The 25455-nt window shown below is 35.1% G+C and overlaps 2 protein-coding genes and 4 pseudogenes across 4 annotated transcripts; all 6 read left to right on the top strand.

Annotated features, from left to right (window-relative positions):
* The first annotated feature begins 662 nt into the window (after positions 1-662).
* On the top strand, positions 663-2942 carry LOC143602917 (receptor-like protein kinase FERONIA; annotated as a pseudogene). Its single transcript, XR_013147946.1, has 4 exons — positions 663-1610; positions 1680-2110; positions 2325-2697; positions 2775-2942. The product of XR_013147946.1 is annotated as a receptor-like protein kinase FERONIA (transcript).
* A 1323-nt stretch (positions 2943-4265) lies between these two features.
* On the top strand, positions 4266-9245 carry LOC143603849 (receptor-like protein kinase FERONIA). Its single transcript, XM_077080529.1, has 6 exons — positions 4266-5201; positions 5307-5668; positions 6081-6435; positions 6763-6937; positions 7396-7502; positions 8351-9245. Exons 1-2 carry the CDS (start codon positions 4287-4289, stop codon positions 5475-5477), a joined length of 1086 nt encoding a protein of 361 aa, XP_076936644.1. The 5' UTR covers positions 4266-4286; the 3' UTR covers positions 5478-5668; positions 6081-6435; positions 6763-6937; positions 7396-7502; positions 8351-9245.
* Positions 9246-14761: 5516 nt separating this feature from the next.
* LOC143602927 (uncharacterized) lies at positions 14762-19296 on the top strand. The gene is made up of 7 exons (XM_077079890.1): positions 14762-15808; positions 15932-16264; positions 16378-16499; positions 16902-17265; positions 17389-17568; positions 18659-18765; positions 18839-19296. Exons 1-7 carry the CDS (start codon positions 15686-15688, stop codon positions 19083-19085), a joined length of 1476 nt encoding a protein of 491 aa, XP_076936005.1. The 5' UTR covers positions 14762-15685; the 3' UTR covers positions 19086-19296.
* LOC143604651 (putative serine/threonine-protein kinase PBL26 pseudogene) lies at positions 15110-15631 on the top strand (annotated as a pseudogene).
* Positions 19297-20392: 1096 nt separating the features above from the next.
* Positions 20393-23737, top strand: LOC143603861 (uncharacterized; annotated as a pseudogene). The gene is made up of 2 exons (XR_013148155.1): positions 20393-20743; positions 21496-23737. The product of XR_013148155.1 is annotated as an uncharacterized LOC143603861 (transcript).
* On the top strand, positions 23657-25195 carry LOC143604661 (17,18-epoxy-17-hydroxycur-19-ene N-malonyltransferase-like; annotated as a pseudogene).
* The last annotated feature ends 260 nt before the right edge of the window (positions 25196-25455 follow it).

Below are 25455 nucleotides of genomic sequence, written 5' to 3' on the forward strand. Positions count from 1 at the left end.
TGTTTTATTTGGTTTAAAAGCAATTTTTTTTATTTTTTTTTTGTATTTTTAAAATTCTAATTAAAACTTAGGGTTTTATTTAATTAAAAAAAAACTTCAAAGTATAGAAATCTTGTATCTATGTAACAAAAAACTTAAGGAAAACTTGGAGTTAAGAAATAAAGTTTGAGTCTTCATCTTCTTCAAATAATATTCACCCCGACCTGACTCAAACGACAACCACCTCAAATATTCTATCGTTGGGTTGTGAAAATTCTACACTACAAAAGATGGATTCCATTAGAAAAAAATCTTGAGTCCATCAATTGTTGTTCCAAAAGTTGTTATAAAAAAGTTGTTCTAAGTAACCATCAAAACCAAACACTATTTATCTCAAACTGGGTCAAACCCAAACCCGTCCACTTGTTCAATTCCAGTTCTGTCGGTTTCACCACCACACCGACAACAAAAACAGTTTCCCAATTTTCTATACACTTATTAATTTCACTCACATATTTTGTAGCTTAATAATTGCTATGTATCTGCACTGCTCGTTGGATTACTGTCATCTCATTCAAATTTCATATCAGAAATATTAACTAGTATACAAATTAATATTAAGCTGCTTAAGTATTCCATTTCTGTTGTTAATTCACAAATTGACAAGCACTAGATGCATGTTTGCACTTTGCACGCCTTAGGTTAAGAGTTTGATTTTATATAATGTCTTTCATAGAAGAGTTTGATCACCTCAAAATACAACTGCAAGATATAATATCCGCTACCGAAAACTTTAGTACAAACAAGCTAATAGGCCGGGGCGGATTTGGACGGGTGTACAAAGGGGAACTCTCCCGGAGGGGAAAACCATGGTTGCCTTTAAGCGGTTAGACCGTAGACTAGGGCAAGGAAACGTTGAGTTTTGGAAGGAGATCATTACGCTTTCGAAATACAGACATGAAAATTTAGTCTCTCTGTTGCACTTTCGCAACGACGGTGATGAGATGATCCTTGTGTACGAGTATGCCTCTCATGGGAGCCTTGACTGTTATTTAAGTGATGTTAGTCTCACATGGACCCAACGGTTGAAGATATGTGTAGGCGTTGCGCGTGGGATAAATTTCTTGCATGATCCCATGGGATCACAACAAAGAGTTATTCATAGAGATGTAAAAAGTGGAAACATACTTCTAGATGAGAAATGGACCGATAAAGTTTCTGATTTTGGCTTGTCAAAAGCCGGCCCTGCTAACCAACCACAGACATATCTTGTCTCTAATGTTGTCGGTACCCCTGGGTATTGTGATCCATTGTACTGGGAGATGGGCTTCCTATCGAAAGAGTCCGACGTGTACTCATTTGGAGTTGTGTTGTTTGAAGTTTTGTGTGGGAGACTATGCTTGGAGTATAGTAATGGTGAGCTAAGTAACATTTTAGTGCCTCGGTGGAGACGGTGCTACGAAGAGGAAAGGTTAGATGAGATTACTCTTGTTGGTCTACAAGAAGAAATGGAACCAGGTTCTGTGAATACCTTTTCAGCCATAGCCTATCGATGTGTGAAGAAAGCTCGTGAACAACGACCATTGATTGCTGAGATTGTGAAAGAACTTGAGTTTGCACTTAAACAGCAAGTATTACTTTCTCTCTGTTTTAATATCTTTTTTTATTCTTTAGTACTATTTTTACTAATTATTATGTAGGAGATTTTTGAAAACCTTGGAAAGAGAGTGGATATTTCAGAGCTAATCAAGATTGCAGACCTTTCTTCACCTCCTCTGTCTTATGGATCACATAATCAATTTCTCATGCTTCTCTTGAAAGGTTTTATGATCGATGATGACAATACAGTAATTAGTTTTTTTTTTAGTTGCTTATAGTAAATGCTTTTATTTTAGGTATGTGAAGTTTTCATCCTAAGTTATGACAACATAAGGGACCGATTGCTATGCATTTTGTTTAAAAATATCAGTTGACATAATAAAATGTATATGCTTGCTACACAGTGGGTATCAATCAATATGAATGGAGAAGTTACCAAAGTGGTATCTGCAACAAAATGTTTTGTTAGCGACAATCTTGTAACTAAGAATGCCTCACATGTTGCACCTAACAGGAGAGCAAAAATTGCAAGGTTAGTATTAAAAGAACGCCTCACATCATGTGGCACCTAACAGAAGTTACCAATAAATATATAATAAGCGAATCTCTTTTCAAATTTATATCGTTTAACTTCAAATTTCCAATCTAACATATGAATGCTTTCATAAAAAGTTATTATTTTTCTATCTCACGGATATATTGTCTGATTTGAAATGTGATAGCTTTAAACTCTGCAATTGTGATAGGTGCAAGTTTCCAGATTATGTGTGGAACGTATATGGCGATCGTTTCAGAGTGGAAGTTAACTCTCGTTTTTTGTCACCAAATGTCGCATACACAATATACATTATCTTCAAATATTGCGGAAGAAGTAGTCCAAAATACATCCCCTTTGAATATAAATTGGATGGGGACACACATTATTCTAGATCATGCATTGCATATGTCAAAGAGGATGATGTATGGTTGTTTACTAAGCTATACCAATTCACTAGCCACCATGGGTCACAAAATTTCAGTATCAACTTCTCTTCAAGGCGTCAAACTCCGTTAGACCACAAGTTTGACTTTCTGGATGAGTTTGCGTTTGAAGGCATTGAATTTCGGCCTTTGGAAAATGTAAGTTAAAATTTCCATTGATATATTTGTTTACATCATAATCAACAAATCATATAAAGGAGGTATATGTTTCATAGGTGACATGTGGAAACCAAGAGGAAAAAGTTATGGAGACCGACTTGGAACCAAATTTGCTGGTAGATTTTACAGATTTAATCGAGTTGTCAAAAGATCATCTACGATGGGCAACCAAGAAAGAACTTTACTTTCTTCTTCACAAAGGTTTCCTCATTGATGGTGATAAGATATTACTATTATTTCTTCAGTTTTTCTTGATGAATATTATTATTTCAAATACTTAACCCTTTCAAAAGATCGCTATAGGAACGCGTAGTATTTAGAGTTTATTAGTATCAAGTTCACGGGCTTAGTTTACAGCTCTATATGTTGTACTAACCTATTAACGGAATGAAATTCACTAATTTCATAGTCTTACAATAGCTATTATATAACAACACTCGTGTTTATCAATGAACAGTGGATTTCTATTAGCAAAAATATGAAGAAACGTCTTATGATACCCGCAAGTACGTTTTTGGATACTCTTGATTGGAAATGCAATTCTGTACCTGAATCGGAATCAAGGTTAGGGATCTTGTAATAATAAGCATTTAATAATCACTTTTCAGATATTATTCAAGTAGTTTAGAATAGATTATACATTTTGCAGATTCAAAGTGGTTACCAAGTCTCTTAAGCGTTATAGCTTTGAAATTCGTCTTAGAATCGATTCAAAAATATTATCACCTCAAACAAAATATTCGTGCCACCTCATATTCAAACTACCATCAACATACGCTTCATTCAAGGGTCCGATGGTGATTGGGATTGATGATGGTTATAGATGTCATTTGCTTCCATTGTCAATATGTCTAAACAGTCGATGTCATCCTACAATTATCGGGTCCTATGATGGTAAAAGATCATGTTCCGGTCCATTGCAGACCTGCAAAATGAAAGGTCATTCAAAGCAAAGGAAAGATGGTTGGATGGAAGTTCAATTTTCAGAAGTTTCGGTTCATACGAATGACATGGTTTATATGTTATCTGTAGAGGAAAAGAAGTTTAGAAACATGAATTTTTTTGGCATTGTAATTGAAGTCATTGAATTTAGACCCATGTAAATGTCTTTTTTGTATTCTCTTTGGGTATCTTATTGGATGAGTGGAGCGGTTAGAAGGTTAAAATGCGAAGCGAAAGCTAAGTAGTCATGGAGATAATCAGCGCATGAATCCATGTGGTTTGACAGTGAATTATTTTTCCTTCTTGTAACTAGTATTTGTTAATTAATTACAGAATATGCAAATATGAATGGTGTATAAGACTTGTTATTTAATGCATTTGTGAGCTGTAAAACTTTTAATCAATTTTGATATATGAAAACTTTGAGCCTCAGATATCTGATCCAGTTGATAGCTGAAATTATTGAGAGTTGACTAAAAGAGAAGACTTTTTCCATCACAAGATTACACACTTTTATTCTCATTCAGATTCAATATTTCAATACATAAATTCACTAGCTTACACTTGTTTCCATCTTTCTATCTCTCTTTGTTACGGAGTATTTCAATTTCTTTGATTCATATGATATGTCTTTCATGAAAGATTATGAGCACCTCCAAATTCAAATGAAAGATATAGTATCTGCCACCAATAATTTTGATCCCGCTAAGGTGATTGGGCGTGGTGGATTTGGGAAGGTGTATAAAGGAGAACTCTCTTTGCCAGAGGGACCAATCATGGTAGCTTTTAAGAAATTAGATTGTAGACTCGGGCAAGGGAACATTGAGTTTTGGAAAGAGATCATGATGCTTTCCAAATACAAACATGAAAATCTTATCACCCTTATGCACTACTGCATTGACGGTGATGAGATGATCCTTGTGTATGAGTATGCTTCACGTGGGAGCCTTGATCGATACCTAAGTGATGCGAATGCTCTCACTTGGACCCAACGCTTGAGGAGATGCGTTGGGGCTGCGCGTGGGCTACGCTTCTTACATGATCCTATGGAGACAAAACAACGTGTTCTTCATCGAGACATCAAAAGCGCAAACATTCTTTTGGATGAGAACTGGACGGCTAAAGTTTCTGACTTTGGACTGTCGAAAGTTGGCCCTGCTAACCAAGAGCACACATATCTTATCTCAAATGCTATTGGCACGCTCGGGTATTGTGATCCGTTGTATTCTGAGCTGGGTTTCCTATCAAAAGAGTCTGATGTGTACTCCTTTGGAGTTGTGTTGTTTGAAGTTTTGTGTGGGAGATTATGCTTCGAGTACACTAATGGTGAACTAAGTAACATTTTTGTGTCTAAGTGGAGACGATGCTACGAGCAGAACCGGTTAGGTGAGATTACTCTTGTCGGTCTAAAAGAACAAATGCATCAAGGTTCTTTAAATTCATTTTCAGCCGTTGCCTATCAATGTGTGAAGAGAACTCGTGAAGAGCGCCCGACAATGGCTAAGATCGTGAAAGAACTTGAGTTTGCACTCGAACAAGAAGTAATTTTATTTAATTTTCCTGATTTATAACACAACAAGTCTAAATCCCACTCTTTAGCACTAAATGGAAAGAAGAATAAGAAACTGACACTAAACATTTTCTAGGAGAATCTTGATAACCTCGCAAAGAAAGTGGATTTTGCTGAATTGATCAGGATTGCAGACGGTGCATTGCTTCCGGTGTCTTATGGAGCCCGAAATCAACTGCTCATGTTTCTCTTGGAAGGACTGTTTGTTGAGGATGGAAAAACGGTAATTAGTAAAATTTTTTTGTAACATAAATGTTGTTGATTACATGATGACTAATTAAATATGCTATGCATGCTTGTCTTATAACGGTGGATATCAATAAACATGAATGGAGAAGTTAGCAAAGTCTTATCTGCAACCAAATGTTTCTATGGAGACAAACTTGTAACTAAGAACACAGGTCCTCCACCTATGCCGGATACAACAATTAGTACAAGGTAAGTCAATTTCTTTACAAGTTTTACTCATATGTATAAAAATGTTTAGTTTTTTTATAATTAAAAGATATCGACATGTTAGAACTAACTTAGGGATTGTTGACAATCTTGTGCTGAACCACTATGAGGTCTGACCGATTAAGAGGTAGCCTCTGAATCGTCCAGCATGACTATGAAACTTACCCATTAAGAGTTGTATACACAAATACATATTACATATAAATTTATGTTATCGAGATCCTATATACTATATGAATCCACACTTCAAAAGAACACCATGTGACGGTTGGTGTTACCTTAAAACCAGATATAACTGCCTAATAAGCATGGTTATGTAATAATGTGACATGATTATAAAACAAATTTTAAAGTTTAGTATACAATCTTAGCAAAATTTATGTAATTGCGACAGGTGCATATTCGCTCACTACTTGTGGAACGTCTATAGCAATCGCTTCAGAGTAGAAGTTAACACTCAGTTTTTGTCACCACATGTCACATACACCATTTACATTGTATTCCAACATTGTGGTCATTTTAGTGCTCCTTGTTACATACCCTTCCTATACAAATTGGATGAGGAGACACATTATTCAACATCATGCATCACCTACGAAAACCATAAGACATGGGTAATGACTAAGTTATACCAATTTACCAATTGCCATGGCCAACGAAATTTAAACATTGAGTTCTTGCCACCGGAACAAATACCCCTTAATGACATGCTTGCTTTTCAAGGGATTGAAATTCGGCCTACTGGGAATGTAAGTCAAGTAAAATGATTCGTTCTTTGATGTCATTTTTAACTTCTTTTTTTATCATAATCTAACCTTGTTAGAAATAAGTCTTTAGTTGGCAAGTTAGTCAAAGTATAAGAGCTACTCTTGTAACTTTGTTAATCTGTGTTGTTAATTGTTAGTTAACCATTAACCAATGATTATGGTTGTTAGACATCTTATCGATGTTAGTATAACAACGAGTGAGGGTGTGATTTAGTTAGTTAGACTAAAAACATGTTTGTTAATCGTTTCATTTTTCTTTTGTAATCAAATGATTGAGAGAGATCTAATAGTATTTGTTTCATATTATAGGATGAGGATGCATATACAAACGTAAGGGAAAAACTAAGATGGACCCCCATTTGGAAAGAAATTTGTCACAAGATTTCGATATTTTATCAAGTTATCAAAAGAAGTTATACAATGGACAACCAACAAGGAACTTTATTTTCTTCTTCGCAAAGGGTTCCTCATCCGGGGAGAAAAGGTATTCCAGTTCCTTCTTCATTTCTCGTCAACTAAGACATATTGTCACTAATTTTTAGCGTATACAGAAAACCGCAAAATATATTTCTGCATAATATATACTTGACCTTTATAATGAAAGCTAGAAAGAGATCGCGCTAAACAATTACACAACTTTCTTTTGTATCACGGTTAAAATAGAAAGTGCAAATGTATTGAAGGGTACAATTGGTATTTACAAAAGCAAGCTGTTATATCCGCTAAGCGTTCACTATCAACTGAAACGTGATGATGGTTGAACCCCTCCTACTCACTTAAGAACAGATGAGCTATAATTAGTCGATTGCTCGACCTTCTATTCCTAAACACCTAAAAATACACTCTTATACATGATTTATTTAATTACTGTGTCATAGATAAAATAATCTAATGGTTAACATTGTTCTAGTTCTAACAAAACGGCTGCTTGTCATTAAACAGTGGTTCTCTATTAGCAAAAACATGACAAAACGCCTGATGATACCAGCACGTACATTTTTGGGACAAGAAGAATGGACATTAGATTCAGTACCAGATTCAGAATCAAGGTCATCCCCCCCCCTTCTCTCTTTTAGTAACACTACTTAGGTTGTTTGAATGCATGGTACACAACTTTCATTCTAAACAGAAAGGGTCAAGACAATTTTGTAATTCATATAATAATATTTTATTTATAATTATAAAATAATAGAACAATACAAAAAGTTTTTTTTTCCTATGATTTTAATTATTTGTTTTTATATTTACATTTGAGATATTTTGATTTTCTTTTATAACTTTTAAGATACAATGTTTTATAAAGTTTTGAGCATGTTGTTGGAAAGTTTTTATTTTTTTCTATGATTTTATATAAACTTTATTTAACACCAAGTTGTGAATATTATGTGAAAATGATTAAAACAAAAACCCATGTCATCCAAGCTACATGATCATGTGTTAAGTTTTTTTTTTTTTGGGTAAAAAGGGACGTTGTTTACATTTTTCGTCATCTAATGATACAATATAACGTGTTATATTCCTTTATGGCATGTTTATTTTTATCTACATTTCACTAAAAGTTCTGTTAGTTAAAAACGGAACTGGTCAAATATAATTGTTTTTCTCGTTACCATCAAAATAATCAAACTGGTTTGATGACAAGTGTACATACATGTCATCAAATCAACACCAGCATTTTTTTTAATAAAATGGTGCCGATTAATTACCATTTTCGTCACTCTAATTATACAATATAACGTGTTAGTTAAAACAACTAATTAACAAGTCAATGTATGAAAAATATACCGTAAAAACACCACATAGCATCATTGCGATGTCATGTTTTCATAACCGTGAAGATGATTATTTGGCACCATATTGCATCATGCGTAATTTTTTTCGACTATATACTTTGCAGATTCGGAGTGGTGACCATGTCTGCTATCAGTTATTCATTTACTATTTATCTCAGTTATACTAAGATTGAACCCATAGTTTTACCTAAAACAATATATTCATGTCACCTCATATACAAATTATCTGATCAGTACTCTTCATATGAGGGTCCAATGGTAATAGGAATTGTTGATTATTCTAGAAATTATGTGGTTCCTTTGTCAATCTGTTTAAACCCGCGTTGTCATCCCCCAATTATTGGATCCAAGGATGATCAAATCGAAACTCCCTGCAAAATGAAAGGCCATGCAAAATGTAGGAAGGACGGGTGGATGGAAGTTCAATTTGCAGAAATTTCAACAGAAAAAGAAGATTTTAAGCTATCTGTAGAAGAAGAAAAATTTAAAAGCATGAACTTTTTTGGCATTGTTATTGAAGGAATTGAATTTAGACCTTGCTTGTAAGTTGTAAGTTTATCACAACTAATATTAACTTATGATATATATGTATCTTTATAGTAATTGACATATTGTTGGATTATTTTCATTAATTCTCATTAAAGATGCATTCCCATTTTACAACAAATGACGAGTCCGTGGTCTAGAGTTGCAACAAGAGATTAAACGGTTCTCACACCTCCGGTTGCAACATCATACGTGTTGGACGGAAATCGAGTCGAGCATGTCATCAGGAACAAAGGTGACAACCGAGAGCAGAAGCCGTTTAGCCATCATCCACACCGGTTCCATGACCCAACCTATCCAGATAGGATATCGAAAGATAGATCCAAGTTTAGTAATATTAATATTAATTTTGTATTACTAATAGTAATAGAGGTAATATGATTATATAATGTTGATAAGTAATAAGTGGAGTATTTATGATGAGACGTGATATTGTGAGTAAATATAAAACTAGAGTAATTTTGTTGTGTTACAATAATTACTTGACTTGTATAACTAGAGTAATTAATTTCTGATGTGTAATCAGTTGCTTGTTTTTATGTAACATAATTATTTTTATAAATAATGTTAGATGTGATCATGGTTCAATCAATAATCTTTCATACATTACATCTGTTAGTTCGGTTAAATGGATGTTAATTGGTGGTTAACAAGTTCAGGGGTAATTTTGTCAATTGCTGAATTTGTTTAGAAGAGTTAAATAAGGTTTAGTTGTTAACTGACAACTTTGACAAACTGCAGGGGTGTAAAGTGAAAGATTGGAAAACTGATTTGTTGTTACAGAGGAGTTAGTTATATATAGCGTTGAAGATGACGGTTATTAACTACTCTCTCAAGTTCTGTTTCTAGAAATAATTCCTTTTGTAATTTCTGTTTGTTTCTTGTTCAAGATTGTAAACCCTAAATCAATTGTACAGTTTGATTCCATTTCTATAAAGATTAAACTGTTAGGCTTTCGTTTGGTTCTTCGTGTGTTCTTGATTAATTCCGCATAATCGATAACAATTGGTATCAGAGCTTTGTTGCTCGGTTCAATTGCGAAGAAATAGATCCCCTATGAGTTTGAATTAAAGAATGGTGAATGCAAAGTTTGATTTGGAGAAGTTTGACGGGAAGAATGATTTCAGTTTGTGGCGGGTCAAGATGAGGGCATTGTTGGTTCATCAAGGTATCTCTGATGCCTTGTTGGGAGAGCCAAACATGCCGGAAACTCTCAACGACAAAGAGAGAAAGGATCTTTTAAAAAAAGCTCATTCGGCGGTTATTCTTAGTTTAGGTGATCGGGTATTGAGAGAAGTATCAAAAGAACTGACCGCTGCTGGAGTCTGGTCAAAGCTTGAATCGCTATACATGACTAAGTCATTAGCCAACAGATTGTATCTCAAGAAATGTCTCTATACTTTTCAGATGACATAAGGTAAAACTTTAGATGATCATACTGATGAATTCAATAAATTAATATTGGATTTAGAGAAATTGAAGTGGAATTAGATGAGGAAGATCAGGCTATAATCTTTCTCTCATCTCTACCATCATCATATGAACACTTTGTGGACACATTGATGTATGGTAGAGAAACACTTTCAATGAAAGATGTATTGGCTGCATTAAATTCAAAAGAACTGAAAAAGAGGGGGGGAAACAAGGGATGATGGTGTAAAGGGACTGTATGTGAGAGGTAGACAAGAACAAAGAAATCACAAGTCAAAAGGTGGTCCAAGATCAAAGTCAAAGGGTAAAAGAAGGTGTTATATTTGCAATTCTGAGAAACATTTTAAGAAGGACTGTCCAAAAAGAAAGAAGAAGAAAGGAGAACCAAGTAGTTCAAAAGGGCAGAATGGTAATTTTGGACAGGAAGAGTCAGAAGGGTATAATAGTTCTGATGTAATGGTGGTCTCTAGTGGAGAGGATAACAAAGAATGGATTCTTGATTCAGGGTGCTCATATCATATGACTCCAAACAAAGATCTGTTTAGTATGTTAAGAAATGAAGATCTTGGAGTTGTTAAATTGGGTGATGATAGGCCATGTAAGATTCTTGGGTATGGAACTGTTACTTTCAATCTTGACAATGGAGTTGAGTATCAACTTGACAATGTAAGGTACATTCCTGATCTAAAAAGGAATTTGATATCACTTGGTTCATTAGAAAGAACCGGTTATCATGTTAGTATGAGAAATGGGAAGATTAAAGTGATAAGGGGATCCATGGTTGTGTTATCTGGTACTAGGAAGGGTAATAATATCTACTTTCTTGATGGAGAAGTAGTTGCAGGAACTGTGTCATTGGTTGAGGGTAAAATGGTCAGTCAAGCTGAATTATGGCATAGGAGGCTTGGCCATATCAGTGTTCAAGGGTTGGTAGAGTTAAATAAACAAAAAGACATTGGTGATCTAAAAGGTTGTGAAATAGATCATTGTGAACATTGTGTCATGGGAAAAGCCAAAAGGGTGTCATACAACCAAAGTAAGCATAGCACAAAAGAGATTTTAGACTATGTTCTTGCTGATTTATGGGCCCTGCAAAGGTTGCATCACTTGGTGGAGCAAGGTATTTTTTATCCATAATAGACGACTATTCAAGAAGAGTTTGGGTTTATGTAATTAGAACTAAGGATGAAACTTTTGAAAAGTTTAAGGAGTGGAAAGTTTTAGTTGAAAACCAAACTGAGAAGAAGCTAAAAAAGTTAAGAACTGATAATGGTTTAGAATTCTGCAATAATTTGTTCAATAGGTATTGTAAAGAAATGGGAATTGCAAGACACTTGACTGTGGTAGGTACTCCACAACAGAATGGTTTGGTTGAAAGAATGAATAGGACTTTGTTGGAAAAGTTATATGTATGTTGTCTAATTCGGGGATGCCAAGGGCATTTTGGGCAGAAGCAGTCACAACTGCCTGTTACTTGGTAAATAGATCTCCTACTTCTGCAAGCGACATGATGACTCCTATGGAGTTGTGGTCTGGAAAGAAGACTGACTATGGGAATCTAAGGGTTTTTGGGTGCCTAGCCTATTCACATATAAACCAAGGTAAACTTGAGCCAAGAGCTATAAAGTGTGTGTTCTTGGGGTATCCTGAAGGAGTAAAAGGATATAGATTTTGGAGAATGGCTGGTGGTAGTCCAAAGGTGATTGTAAGTAGAGATGTGGTGTTCAAAGAAGACATAATGTACTGTAATGTTTTGAGTAAGAAAGACAGTAGTGATACAGGGAATGCTGGTGTTCGGTTTGAGGTGGAGCTAGAGTCTGAGGGTAATTCTGAGACAGTTACAAGTTCAGATCAGGCAGGACCTTCTAGTGAAGTTCAAAGTAGCCCTGGTTTAGCCAGAACCAGAACTAGAAGAGTCATTCAGCCTCCACTCAGGTACAGGGGGCAATGATGACATATCAACTTATGTTTTCATGGCTGCTGAACAAGAAGACACTTTGGAACCTCTTACTTACTATGAAGCAATCAAGTCTAAAAATAAAGACTTATGGCAACAAGCAATGAAAGAAGAGATGGAATCCCTAATGAAGAATGAAACTTGGGTTTTGGTCAATAAGCCTGAGAATCAGAAGTTAGTAGACTGCAAATGGATTTTCAAAGTGAAAGAGGGTATTGCAGGGGTTGAAGCACCAAGATTTAAAGCAAGATTGGTTGCTAAAGGTTTCACACAACGGGCTGGGATTGATTATAATGAAATATTTTCTCCAGTGGTGAAACATACTTCAATAAGGGTAATCCTGTCATTAGTGGCATCTCTTGATTTGGAGCTTGAGCAGCTTGATGTAAAAACAGCCTTTTTACATGGAGGCCTTGAGGAGGAGATATACATGAGACAACCACTGGTTTTGAGGTGGAGAAGCAAGATAATAAGGTATGCTTGCTTAAAAGATCATTGTATGGGCTTAAGCAATCTCCTAGGCAATGGTATAAAAGATTTGATGAATATATGGTATCACATGGATTTTCTAGAAGTAAACATGACAATTGTATTTACTTTAGGGAGCGTGATACATGCTTTATTTACTTCTTTATGTAGATGACATGTTGGTAGCATGCAAGGATAAAAGTGAAATTGCAGCTACAAAGAAATTGTTGATGAAAGAATTTGAGATGAAGGAATTGGGAAATGCCAAGAAGATACTTGGTATGGAGATTTGCAGAGATAGGAATAAAAGGTTGTTGAAGTTAACACAAAGTTCCTACATAAAGAAAGTGTTGAATAGTTTTTTTATGGAAAAGGGCAAATCAGTAATTACACCAATTGGACAACAGTTCAAGTTATCGGGATTAGATTCTCCTACATCAGATGAAGAAAAAGAAAAAATGGAGAATGTACCATATGCTAGTGAATTTGGTAGTTTGATGTATCTTATGGTCTGTACTAGACCTAATATAGGATATGCGGTGAGAGTGGTTAGTAGATTTTTAGCTAATCCTGGTCAAATGCATTGGTTGGCTGTTAGGTGGATCCTTAGGTATTTGAGTGGAACTAAGGAGGTGGGTCTAATGTTTGGCAAGATAGATGAAATGAAAGTCTGATTCATGGTTATGTAGACTCAGATTTTGCTAAAGATTTAGACAAAGGGAGGTCTATAACAGGTTATGCATTTAAGGTTTTGGGTGGTATTGTTAGTTGGAAAGCTACATTGCAGCATGTGGTGGCTTTGTCAACTACAGAAGCTGAATATATGGCTCTTACAAAGACTGTTAAGGAGGCTATATGGTTGAAGGGATTTGTGAAAGAGCTTGGAATAGAAGATGTAGAGGCTGTGATTAAATGTGACAATTAAGGAGCTATACAACTGTCTAAAAATCAAGTCTTTCATGAAAGGTCCAAACATATTAATGTTAGATTGCATTTTATCAGAGATATAGTTCAGTCTAAGGAGGTAAATATTGATTACATTGAGATTGAGGCAAATGCAGCTGATATGCTGACTAATATTGGTTGATTTATGTTTGGATTTGCTTAATATTGGTTGATCCAAGATCAAGGTGGAGATTGTTAGATGTGATCATGGTTCAATCAATAATCTTTCGTACATTACATCTGTTAGTTCGGTTAAATGGATGTTAATTGGTGGTTAACAAGTTCAGGGGTAATTTTGTCAATTGCTGAATTTGTTTAGAAGAGTTAAATAAGGTTTAGTTGTTAACTGACAACTTCGACAAACTACAGGGGTGTAAAGTGAAAGATTGGAAAACTGATTTGTTGCTACAGAGGAGTTAGTTATATATAGCGTTGAAGATGACGGTTATTAACTACTCTCTCAAGTTCTGTTTCTAGAAATAATTCCTTTTGTAATTTCTGTTTGTTTCTTGTTCAAGATTGTAAACCCTAACTCAATTGTACAGTTTGATTCAATTTCTATAAAGATTAAAATGTTAGGGTTTCGTTTGGTTCTTCGTGTGTTCTTGATTAATTCCGCATAATCGATAACAAATAAAGTAATTACTTTTATAATTAGAGTTATTATTCTTATAAAGAATGTATTTATTTTCTAGCCGGAGTAATTATCACCAACTTTATAATAACTAGAGTAATTACGATAATGCTTTAGTAATATAAAGCTACAACATTTACTATTATGCCACTACTTTTTTTGTGTTTCCTTTGATATCCAAAACCATTACAACGACACCCAAGGGAATTTTGTTTGCTTCATCTCGGCACGTTACGATACTGGGAATCGTTATAGGAACCGAAAGGGCTAACCCTGTTTCGGATCAAATTTATATCGAAATATAGATAAAAATAGATGTAATTTAGTTTTTTAAAAAATTACCAAAGAAAGGAAATAAGAAATTCAAGTTGGAATTGCTCACCCACTTTAGGTAATTTCTTCAATGATTGGGGTTTTGGAGTGAATGCATTTATGAGCTGTGGAAGTGTGTGGCGCAGAAGGTGGAGATCTATGACCATTTATAGTGAGATTTAGATTTTAAAGAAGTGACTTAATTTGAGCCACAAATATTTGATATAGATGGCTGTAATATTGTGACTTAAAGAGACGACTCTTCCCATCACAAGAGTACCACTTTCAATCTTCTTTCAAGATATTCACTCTTATATTTTGCTTTTGTCATATCTATCTCTTTGATTCATATGATATGTCTTTCATGAAAGATTTTGATCACCTCCAAATTCAAATGAAGATATAGTATCCGCCACCAATAATTTTGATCCCGCCAAGGTGATTGGGCGTGGTGGATTTGGGAGGGTGTATAAAGGAGAACTCGCTCTGCTAGAGGGACCAATCATAGTAGCTTTTAAGCAATTAGATCGTAGATTCGGGCAAGGGAACATTGAGTTTTGTAAATAGATCATGATGCTTTCCAAATACAAACATGAAAATCTGATCTCTCTTATGTACTATTGCATTGACGGTGATAATATGATACTTGTGTACGAATATGCTTCACGTGGGAGCCTTGATCGATATCTAAGTGATGCAAATGCTCTTACTTGGACCCAACGCTTGAGGATATGTGTTGGGGCTGCGCGTGGTTTAAACTACTTACATGATCCTAAGGGGACACATCAACGAGTTCTTCATCGAGACATCAAAAGCGCAAACATTCTTTTGGATGAGAATTGGAAGGCTAAAGTTTCTGACTTTGGACTATCAAAAATTGGTCCAGCTAACCAACCGCAAATATATCTTATTTCAAAATTTGTTGGCACGTTTGGGTATTGTGATCCGTTGTATTGGGAGTTGGGGTTTCTATCCAAAGAGTCAGATGTGTACTCTTTTGGCGTGGTGTTATTTGAAATTCTGAGTGGGAGATTATGTTGCGAGTATCGTAATGGTAGACTCATCAATAATTTAGTGCCTAAGTGGAGATGATGCTACGATGAGAAGAGGTTAGATGAGATTATTCTTGTTGGTCTAAAAGATCAAATGGGTCAAGGTTCGTTAAGTTCATTCTCAGCCATTGCGTATCAATGTCTGAAGAGAGCTCGTGAAGATAGGCCGACAATGGCTGAGATCGTGAAAGAACTCGAGTATTCACTCGAACAACAAGTAATTTCAATTTCTTTTCTTTGTCCTAAAAAATATTAAAAATCTAAAACCAATTTCTAATACTAGTATGAAAAAAGAAATAGAAATTGACAAAAAAAATAATAACAGAAAACATTTATACAGTATACTTTTGAAGATCTTGGAAACAAAGTTGATTCTGAAAGTTTTGAGGTACCTGATACTAGGAAAGAAGATAAAGAAAGTGACAACGTGTCCATCCCGAGTACCATATCAGCTGCCCTCCCTTCCACGTCAGCTTCACTGTCCATCCCGACACCGTCACACATGATACCGAACCCATATCCACCACACTTAGAGAATATTTTTGAAAATCTTGGTGAAACTGCAAACCTGATGAGGATTGTAAACCTTGCAGTACCTCCTTTGCGTTATGAACAACAAAGTCAACTTATTATGCATCTTTTGAAAGGTTTCCGTATTGATGATGGAGAAACGGTAATTAATAAGTTTATTTTAACTTGCTTTTGTGCTAAGTATATACTATCTTAATGGGTAAGTTTTAGAAACATAATAATGCTGACACGGTAAACTGAGAATGTCTTGGACAGTGGATATCAATAAATATGAAGGGAGAAATTATGAAAGTGGTGTCTGCAAATAAATGCTTCTCTGGAGGGTCTCTTGTGAGTAGGAAATCCGATATTTTTCCTGTCGCTATGAAATATATAAGGTTAGTTATTTGTACATTTAGTAGGTTAATTTCATTTGTACCGGATATATATAAAATCATTTTCTTTCAGATGTTTGTCAAACACGACATAATCTTATCACTTGTGTTTTGCATGACATGCTCTCTTACACAATCCATCTTCCAAAAGAGATTTATTATTATAGCTTTAAATTCAAAAGGTTGTATGAACTTATATTATAATATGTGAATTAATTTAACAACATTATTCTAATCTTCTCTTCATCTATACCGCTACTACTAGAAAACTGAGTATCACCGATGGCGCTATTATTTAGTATGTGAAACTACCATGTAAACTACTAATATCAACATTGTTAAATGGCCGAATTTGCCCCTAATGAAAACCTTATTTATAGTGATCTATATATTTGGTTGTGATAGGAGCAGGTTTCCATATTATTCATGGAATGTGTACAGCCAAGCTTTCAGAGTTGAAGTGGACACTCAATTTTTGTCACCACATGTCACATACACCATTTTCATTGTTTTCAAATATGGTGGTGCCACACATTATCCTCCGTATTACATAACCTTTCGATACAAATTGGAGGGGGAGACGAACTTTTTTACGTCATGCATTCCATATCATGTTCCAAAGGATGATGGATGGGCCGTTAGTAAGCTATACCAGTTTACTAGCCAGGAGGGGCAACAAAAATTTTGTATCGAGTTCTTGCCAAAGGAACAAATTCCTTTTAAGGACGAGTTTGCGTTTGAAGGAATTGAATTTCGGCCTTTGGAGGGTGTAAGTAAAATTTAATTTATAAGTTTGTTTTTACCATATATAGATAAATATAAGATGCTCATATATCTGTACAATTATATTAATTAACCAAATTAATTCAATAACTGTTTATACATTGTACAGGAGACACATGAAAAACAAGGTGAGGAAGAAAATAAGGTGGACAGAAATTTGGAGCAACTATTGCCAAGTGATTTTACAGATGTAATTAAGTTGTCAAAAGAAGTTATACAATGGACAACCAATATGGAACTTTACGATCTTCTTCGAAAAGGGTTCCTTATTACCATCGATGGTGAAAAGGTTCGTAGTCATATTCCTGTTCTTAATGTTCATCAATATTAGGCTTAAGAGGTTTGATAAGTTGGATCGGTAAAGACGTTTTAACACAACGATATAAAGCGTAATTCATCTGATACAACATAAATGAACTCGAGAGCAAGGTTGGGAAAGAGGAGGCTTTTGTCAAAATCAAGTCCCGAATCGATTATACAAGATACGCTAATTTGGATAAATGAATTAACAAATATAACTCAAAAACTTGATTACCAAGCTCATACATAAAGTATAACTCAGGATGCCATCATATACCCTATCTTAGTCCCTAAGGCAAATATATATCATATTAAAATTTCAACTTATTAGGGAATTATCTCTCTTCCTAAATTTATTGATCTCACAGCCAACTATATAGACCGATCCGATCCCAAACCGACTTGTTTGTGGACCGAGAATTATTGTCACAAATCACTGTCCTAATTCCCAAACCGAACTATACATGTGTTCAATAATGAGTAGTTCCCGCATCTCCTTGAACTTGATCCTTTTATGATGGCAACAACTTCTGGTCGCTTATATTTCAACATCAACTTCTGGTCGCTAATCCTTTTTTTTTTGGGGGGGGGGGGCATTGATCTCGGGTGCTCTTAAAGCGACTCTAAATATATCACCATTTGTTGATCGATTCAACCTTCTTGAAACTTGGACTCTTGATTAGCTACTTGACCTTTGGGTGCTTAATGACAGAACGTGTAGCATTTAGAAACACTAATTACAAAAGTCATCAATTTTAAAGGCAAATGACAAACGTTGAAATATTGTATAAAGACTATTTAAAAACAAGAAAAAAAACAATTTTTGTAATTTACTCTTAAGATTATTAATTAACAAGTTCTAATCTTTAGCCCAAACAAATCTAATGTTTGCATTCATAGAATACCAAAATATTTCATTTTGTGAGTTAGCATGGTGTTGTTGGCCTAAATGTAGTATCTTAATGAATATTAAAATTTAAAATTACTTTAGTTCTCAGAAAGTGTCATGTGTTAAAATTACTCTCTTAAATGATAGTAATTATGTAGTCCTAACCTCACAAATTTGTATCCGATAGCAGTGGTTTTCTATTCGAAAAGATATGAAGAAACGTGTTATGATACCCGCAAGCACATTCTTGGATGTCGACGAGTGGACATGCAATTCCGTATTTGAGCCAGAATCAAGGTCTCTCTCTTTATATATGTTTTGATCTCTTGTTTCTTGTAACTTTGAAGCTTAATACATATTTTTTTTGCAGATTCAAAGTGGTGACCAAGTCTCTTATTGGTTATCAGTTTACTATATATCTTAATCTTACCGAGACTGTGAAGACGTTAATACCTCGTTCAGGATACTCGTGTCACCTCATATACAAACTATCTGATAACTACTCTTCATTTGATGGTCCAATGGTAATGGAGATTGTTGATTGCCTTAGAACTCCTGTGGTTCCATTATCAATATGTTTAAACCCCCGTTGTCATCCACCGATTATTGGAGCCTAGGATGATCAAACTAAATCTCTCGAAAAAATGAAAGGCCACGCAAAGCAACGGAAGGATGGCTGGATGGAAGTTCAATTTGAAGTTTTGCCAATGAACAAGGAAAAATTTAAATTTACTGTACAAGAAGAAAGGTTTAAAGACACAAACTGTTTTGGCATTGTTATTGAAGGAATTGAATATAGACCTTTGTAAATGCACGTCCTTAATTTAATTTGCTTCTTTATGAACTATTTGGTTAAGGGTGTTGTTGGTTTTAACATAAGTTTTGAGTAAACCGGTATTTACGGTTTTGAAGAAAGACAAACCAAACTGATCATGTTGCTTAATTAGGTCAGCTAAACAGCAAAATCGATTTGGTTTGGCGATTTGGGTAGAGTTTAAACCGTGTTTTCCGAACCATTTGTATAAAAATTTGAAAATGATAAAGATTGTTGAGGAATATTCAAAATTGTGTATTACAAAGAAGTAATTTAAAGTAAAAATATTCTGATTTTTAAACTGTGAATCGTATCACTTAACCAAATCTTCAAACCATAAATGGTGTAAAGCGTATGAACTTCAAACCGATCAGTAGATTTCATTAAAACCATAATCATACCCCAATAAACTTTTTTAACTGAATTTAAAATCTAATGCCACATGTTGATTGTACATATGATTAATCGCAGAAAAATTGCCTAATATAAGTGAATTTTTCGTATTCATAATTGATTTAAAGTAACCATACAAATTTATATGTGAGTTTTGAGAAGAACTGTGAAAGAAAGTAAATGCTCGGGTGGAGTGTGAGTTTACTAAACTCCCTAGAGAGATTCGACTTTCAAGTTCCAAAATCAATTTCTTTTCCTTTTCACTACAAGAAAACTGGGGTATCACCCGACCTCATTTTTACCCATTATGAAAGAACAAACAATACATCAAAACATCACTATATAACCAAATACATCATTATATCAGTTTGATTGAAGAATAAAAACGATAAATTATGTAACCTTATTATTAAAATAAATCAAATTATGTACATCTAGGACCACATCAATCGAAGAGTTGGTAATTGAATGGATAGCCAACTTGTGATATTGATAAGAATAAATCAAAATATGTAACCTAAAATCAATCTCTTAAACATGATTATGGAAAAAGATTAACTACACAATCAATTGACTAATTCTGAAAACAGATTTATAGTCGTTAAAGAAAAAAACCAAACAAATTTAAGGTTTTTGTATAATGTAAGATAACCGGTTATAACAATCGATTTCGCATTAATGTATATGAACAAACCAATGTGTTTAAAGTCGGGCATACCTTCGATTTGAATGATGATTGTAGACGAAAGATGACGGGTTTATAAGAATTTTATACCGGATCCAATCAGGTGAGACCCACACGTAAATATTGGGCTGAATTGCTTATAAGAGATAGTCCAAGGGTCAAAGAATAAAACAACTGAATGTATTGTATGTGCTTCAAGTTTAGCCCAACACAGTTATTATTAACCCTAAACCCCCAAATCTCTTTACGCCTCATCATCATCATCATCATCATCAAACCCACAAAAGCTCGAGTCTTTATCAATCTCAGAGGCTAAATAATCATACCGTTTATCTGTTATGCTCTAATTTTACAGATCGATCGCTCTTTACTGCATCCTGTAGGTAAAAAAAAACGTTTTTTTTCTTGGGTAAACAAATAATGTGTAGCTGGGTTAATGTTATGTGTTATAAGCTAGCTTCTGTGTGTTGATTGTTGGGTTACTGTGGTTTTATTCAAATTGTTTTAGTATGTGTTATGACTTATGAGGTAGCTGCTGTATATTGATGGTTTTGATCTTGTGATAATGCTTTTGTTTGCTATTCAGTCGTTTAAGAGAATATGTTTTTGTGACCTTTGTAAATGTTTAATTTTGATGATATTGGATTGTTAAACACTACATTTTTTTATAATTTTTTTGAATTATATGATTAATCTTATTTAAAAACTGCATATTGCAAATCGTAACCTTGGTTTAGAAAGGCGTTTACAAGTTGATATGAAAATGCATCGCTGCAGGGGTGAGCGTATATCGGTTTGGTTATTCCACTTCATGAGAACTGGAAACCGAAATTTGGTTTTTGCAAAATGATCCATCAAAACTGAATAACTGATAACCGAAATCAGTTTGGTTAATTCAGTAAGTTTTGTCGGTTTTCGGCTCGGTTAACCGAGGGTAAACGGAAAAAAAAAAAGATTTTCAGTTAATTGGTTTTCGGATACTTTTGATTTGGTTTCGGTTTAACGGTTCGGTTATTGCTCACCCAAAAGGTGGTGCAGTTAGGATGTTTACATGTAAAAACAACAAAATATGTGAAGAAATTATGATATATAGGTTGACTGTACTAATTTATTTTTTAATTTTTTTGTGCTTCAGTTTTAGCCTGAAGCTGTTGGTGCTAGAGCTGTCATAATAATGGCATCACGTGCAAACATCCGTTTGATTACTTATTCAAACGAGCTTGTAAATGGAGAAACAGTTTATTTTTCTTCAAATTGTCTCCCGATAAAGGCTTCACATTTTGAACCTGCTGGGCATTCTTTTCAAGATGTTGCGCTCAAGCTCCGTGGCTATTTTGAAGAAGAAAATGTTCCTGATGATGACAACAACGTTTCAAAAGACAAAGAAACCGACTATATGCAATCATCAGATTCATATAGCAGCAAAGGTAAAAAGAAATCTGGTGACAAAGCGGCTCAACAAGATCATTACGCTTTATTAGGTTTGGGTCATTTAAGGTATCTTGCAACCGAGGAGCAAATTAGAAAAAGTTATCGTGAAACCGCTTTAAAACATCATCCTGACAAACAGGCGGCACTTCTTCTAGGTGAAAAAACTGAAGCTGCTAAACAAGCGAAAAAAGATGAAATTGAAAACCGGTTCAAAGCAATTCAAGAAGCATATGAAGTATTAATGGACCCCACAAGGAGACGGATATACGACTCTACTGACGAGTTTGATGATGAGATTCCAACTGATTGTTCTCCACAAGACTTTTTTAAGGTGTTCGGGCCTGCGTTTATGAGAAACAGGCGGTGGTCGGTTAGTCAACCAATCCCGACACTAGGAGATGACAATACTCCACTTAAAGAAGTTGACGCGTTTTATGATTTTTGGTTCGCTTTTAAAAGCTGGAGAGAATTCCCCCATGAAGATGAGTTTGATCTCGAACAAGCGGAATCTCGTGACCATAAAAGATGGATGGAGAGACAAAACGCAAAGCTTTCAGAAAAGGCGAGAAAGGAAGAACATGCGAGAATACGTTCGTTAGTAGACAACGCTTATAAACGGGACCCGCGTATTTTAAAAATGAAAGAAACATTAAAAGCCGAAAAACAGAAGAAAAAAGAAGCCAAGTTTATGGCTAAGAAGCTGCAAGAAGAAGAAGCTGCAAGAATTGCTGAAGAAAATAGGAAAAAGAAAGAAGAAGAGGAGAAAAAAGCTGCTGAGGCTGCTTCAAATCAAAAGAAAAAGAAAAGAAATTATTGCGTAAAGAACGAACCCGTCTTCTAACCGTTTCAACAACCTGTCGTGTCTAACAAATTGCTTAATCTTAACCAAGATGATATTGAAAATTTATGCATGTCACTTGATATGTTACAGTTAAGAAACTTATGTGACAATTTGGAACAAAAAGAAGGCGATGGTCAAAGTCAAGCTGAGCTTCTAAAGCATGCTATGACCTCGGGCCATACTGAGAAAGACGGTGCGGTTAATCACAGGCAACAAAACAGCCAAGAAAACGGGTATGTGAAAGTTAAAGTCAATGGGAGTGTTTTGAATAGTAATATTGAGAAAAGAGAGAAACCATGGGGGAAAGAAGAGATTGAGCTTTTGAGGAAAGGAATTGTGAAGTACCCGAAAGGAACTTCTAGAAGGTGGGAGGTGATATCTGAGTATATAGGCACGGGTCGATCCGTTGAGGAGATTCTAAAAGCAACAAAAACCGTTCTTTTACAAAAACCTGATTCTGCTAAAGCTTTCGATTCGTTTCTTGAAAAACGAAAACCGACGGTTGCGATTTCATCTCCACTTACAACTAGGGAAGATGTAGTGGGAGTTTCTAGTTCTAGTTCTACATCTGCACCCGCACAGCCCGATGTGACTCAACCGAAACCAAAACCAAGTGTAGACAAAGTGGAACTGGTTGGTTCTGGTTCGGACCAGGATGTATGGTCAGCCGTGCAGGAAACAGCACTGGTTCAAGCTTTAAAGACGTTTCCAAAAGAAACTAACCAGCGATGGGAACGTGTTGCTGCTGCTGTCCCAGGGAAAACAGTTAACCAATGCAAGAAGCAGTTTGCATTGCTCAAGGAGAGATTTAGAAGCAAGAAGTGATCAAACTGGTCACTATCATGTGAGATTGTTCATTGGTATGGCTTAAATTCATTATTTTTGCCACTAGCTGAGTTTGAATGATCATATGACGAAGACGGGTGTTCTGCAGTGCAAATGTGAGGAGATTTGGCTGGGTTCGTTGCTGACAGAGGTATGGATGTTTCATATTTCTAGGAGTAGCTGTTAAAGTAAGTCAGCGATGAAGCGTTATTTTTTGAAATTGGCTATACTGTTTATGAGTAAGATTAGACGTATGTTAGAGTATGCTACTATATTCTTTACTCGCATTTGAAAATCGTTTTTGGGATACAAATATGTGTTTACAGCATTACTCTTAATAATCTGCTTCTGGGTGTGGCGAGTAAGGTCTCACTAACCTTTTCTTGTATGATCATAAAGCACATCAACACAAATATTGTGAATCTTTGAACAATGAGCGAAAGTGAGTTGCGTTCGTCTTAGGTGTGACGCGTAATATGTTTTTAGTTTATATTTATATACAAAAATAATTGATCTACACAAGCCCAACACTTTCTCACCTTAAAATTCACAAAGTTTCATTGATTGAGGACTTAGCTCAACACATTCACATGCCATTGATTTTCTTTCTACCAAAACTACAAAATTGATGATACAAACATATCTTAAAAAAAGTCATTATCACAATGTTTAACACAATTCTACCCATTCGCGGGGTGGTTCGTATCCCCTTCCGCACATCATATCAAGTGCAACGATCAAGGGGTCGAGTTCTTGGAAGCTTCCATCGACAGTCGATTAGATAACTTCATTCACAAGAAAGACAACTCTAGACCAGCTCATTCCCAGCATTAGTCTAGGTAACCCAACCCTACTATGATGCAAAACCATTTCACCTGTGGTGCAGCGGCACTCACTGTCTGCATATAACACAAGATCGCTGATGGGTTCACCATGCTCAACTTGTGCAACCACTGGGCTGATCTTACACGTGGCAGATCGCCAATAAACCCTACGTTTTTAAATTTACCAATAAGGCAATAAGTAACATTAAAATTCCAGACTACCAGCTCAATATTGAAACATCCAAACTTCATTATGCAAATAGAAAATTTGTGTTTCCTAATTCAAAACTTAACGAACTAAAGAAGACGATTAACACGATGGGTACGACTCCAGTTAATCCTACTTGGGTCGAGTCATTGACGTCACTACTCTTTAAATGTGCAGTGAGTGCAGCCACAACAAAAACAGGTTCTTTACAATTACAACCATCAAATTTGATTCAAGAAGTGAACTTGAGGAATAAAGTTGAGGAATAAAGTTAGTAATGATTTTCCTATATTAATGGAAGCTGGCAATTTTACTGTAATTGTGTTTGCAAAGATGATTGGTTATTCAAGTCGAATCGAGTTGAATCAGGTTATTACTAGTTTGAGAAAAGGGATTATAAATGTTCAAGGAATAAGAGATGTGAAAGAGTTAGCTAAAGTTTTGGAAAATTCGGTTTTGGCGTTTTTTTAACGGACGTCTATCGTATATGTTTATGAGCATGTGGAGGTTTCCGCTTTATGAAGTGGATTTCGAGTGGGGAAAGCCTGTGCGAATAATGTTACAAGGTGTAAATCTGGGAAGTTATATTATGTTGATGGGTACTCCGGATGGAGATGGTATTGAAGCAATAGTGCAGTTGGAAGAAGATGAAATGGTTATCTTTCAAAATTACAGAGAGCTTCTTGCATATGCTCAAGACATTTGAAGAATTGTGTTATCATGTGTTTCGAAAGGGATTAGAATTAGTGCGTATGTGTATGTTTCTTTCGTTGCGATTTTGTTCTTGTATCTTGTGTGGGCTCTTACGGCGTGTAAGTTGCCGTTCTTTTTTCCTTTATTTCCTTTCAAAAAAAAGAAAAGGATACTCACTTTTAATAAATTGTGATTTACATATGCAAGGACCTTTTTTGAATAAAAAGAGAAAAAAAAACTAAATAAGGGGTTATTTTGAAATGCCCTTAAACT

This window comes from Bidens hawaiensis, unplaced genomic scaffold, assembly GCF_021521415.1.
Source record: "Bidens hawaiensis isolate Kalapana, Puna unplaced genomic scaffold, B.hawaiensis_p1.1 tig00001961_1, whole genome shotgun sequence".
In the NCBI taxonomy this organism is placed as follows: Eukaryota; Viridiplantae; Streptophyta; class Magnoliopsida; order Asterales; family Asteraceae; genus Bidens; species Bidens hawaiensis.